The 1,903-nt window shown below is 38.9% G+C and overlaps 1 protein-coding gene across 1 annotated transcript; it reads left to right on the forward strand.

The window, feature by feature from the left end:
* Positions 1 to 463: 463 nt before the first annotated feature.
* On the forward strand, positions 464 to 1,588 carry LOC135882856 (neuropeptide Y receptor type 6-like). The gene has a single exon (XM_065409887.1). It carries the CDS (start codon positions 464 to 466, stop codon positions 1,586 to 1,588), a length of 1,125 nt encoding a protein of 374 aa, XP_065265959.1.
* Positions 1,589 to 1,903: the final 315 nt, after the last annotated feature.

Below are 1,903 nucleotides of genomic sequence, written 5' to 3' on the forward strand. Positions count from 1 at the left end.
CTTTTGGGCAGAGACTGACCCTGCAATATTTTATCCTGAAAGTGAAACTAAAAAAAAAAAGAGGGTTTGAATGAGAACTGTTATGAAAACTTAAATAGAGTGGTCATTGCTGTTTCTGCTATAATATGTTGCAATCACTGAATCGTGAGAAGAGAGCCATTGATTCTCTGTAATCATGAGTGGAGAACCTCAAAAAGGCAGACTCAAGCCACTTGTGTCAATCTCTTTTGATTTATAGGTTTAACACTAATGTTTTACCATTTGCTTTTGTTTTCAGGATTCTTCAATGCTGTAAGTACTAGTATCAGATCTGCTCAAACAGAGCATCATGAAGAACAAGCATAAAGATTGAATCCTATTAATCATGGTCTTGGGAAGCTCCAAGCAAAATATCTTCTAAATAATTAGGGCCAAAAAATAGGCTTTGCATACTAAATTATGTCCATGGTTTTAGGATTCCTTTATGATGGAGAAATCCACTCAGCATCCTAGTGAGGGTTTGTTTAATCGAACTATTGCAAACAGCAGCAACTCACAGTTTTCACACTTTGATTCATGTCAGCCTTCTTTCCCTGCAGTCTTCTTGCTCATCACGGCTTATACTGTCGTTACAATAGTGGGGCTTTTTGGAAACCTTTGCCTGATTGTTATAATAAAAAGACAGAAAGAAGCTCAAAATGTTACAAATATTCTGATTGCCAATCTCTCCTTATCCGATGTCTTGATATGCATCATGTGCATTCCTGTCACAGTTGCATACACTTTGATGGACTATTGGATATTTGGCGAGGCTATGTGTAAAATAAGCTCTTTTGTACAAAGTATGTCTGTCACAGTCTCCATATTCTCACTTGTATTAATTGCTGTCGAGAGACACCAGTTAATAGTGAACCCACGTGGCTGGAAGCCGAATATGTCACACGCTTACTGGGGAATTATCTTCATTTGGGGGGTTTCCCTTATCATATCCATTCCTTTTTTTATATTCCACCAACTATCTGATGAACCCTTTAAAAATCTCTCTTACCATAGCGATTTCTACACAAACAAAGTTGTTTGCATCGAGGCATGGCCATCAGTTGCAGAGCGACTGGTCTTTACCACCAGTCTGCTGGTTTTCCAGTATTGCTTCCCACTGGGCTTTATTTTTATCTGCTATCTCAAGATATTTGTATGTCTCCGGCGGAGACATGGTAAGGTGGATGGGATGAGGGAGAATGAGAGCAGACTAAATGAGAGCAAAAGGATTAATATGATGCTCATTTCAATTGTTGTGACCTTTGCAGCTTGCTGGTTGCCTCTAAACATATTTAATGTCGTTTTTGACTGGAACTATGAGGCACTGATGAACTGCCACCATAACTTGGTGTTCACATTGTGCCACCTGGTAGCCATGCTCTCGACATGTATCAACCCTATCTTTTACGGGTTTCTCAACAAGAATTTCCAGAAGGATTTAATAGTGTTAATTCACCACTGCAGATGCTTCACATCTCAGGAGGAATATGAGAACATCGCCCTTTCAACCCTGAACACTGATGTATCCAAGGGGTCCTTGAAATTAAATAATACCCCTGTGAATAGCTAAAAGAATCCCTCATGACAGTCTCCAAAACTCTGTATTTATTGTGAATTTACTGATTCTGGTTGATTCTTTCGGAGGATTATAAAGGTCTTGAGCTGTTCCTACTAATGCCAGAGGGAGTCTTTGCCGTTTAGTTCAGTGGGAGCAGGTAAACTTATCGTGTAAATTGTTCCTTCTACATAACATTATTGCTTATTAATTCTAGTAAATCACCCCCCAGAAATCCTTTACAGTCAACACTATGAAATACCAGCAGTATTAGCATATCATTTTTAAGCCCATGATTTCACTATCAATGACTGCCTCCCTCAGAAATTT

Source organism: Emys orbicularis, chromosome 8 (genome assembly GCF_028017835.1).
Source record: "Emys orbicularis isolate rEmyOrb1 chromosome 8, rEmyOrb1.hap1, whole genome shotgun sequence".
Classification (NCBI taxonomy): domain Eukaryota; kingdom Metazoa; phylum Chordata; order Testudines; family Emydidae; genus Emys; species Emys orbicularis.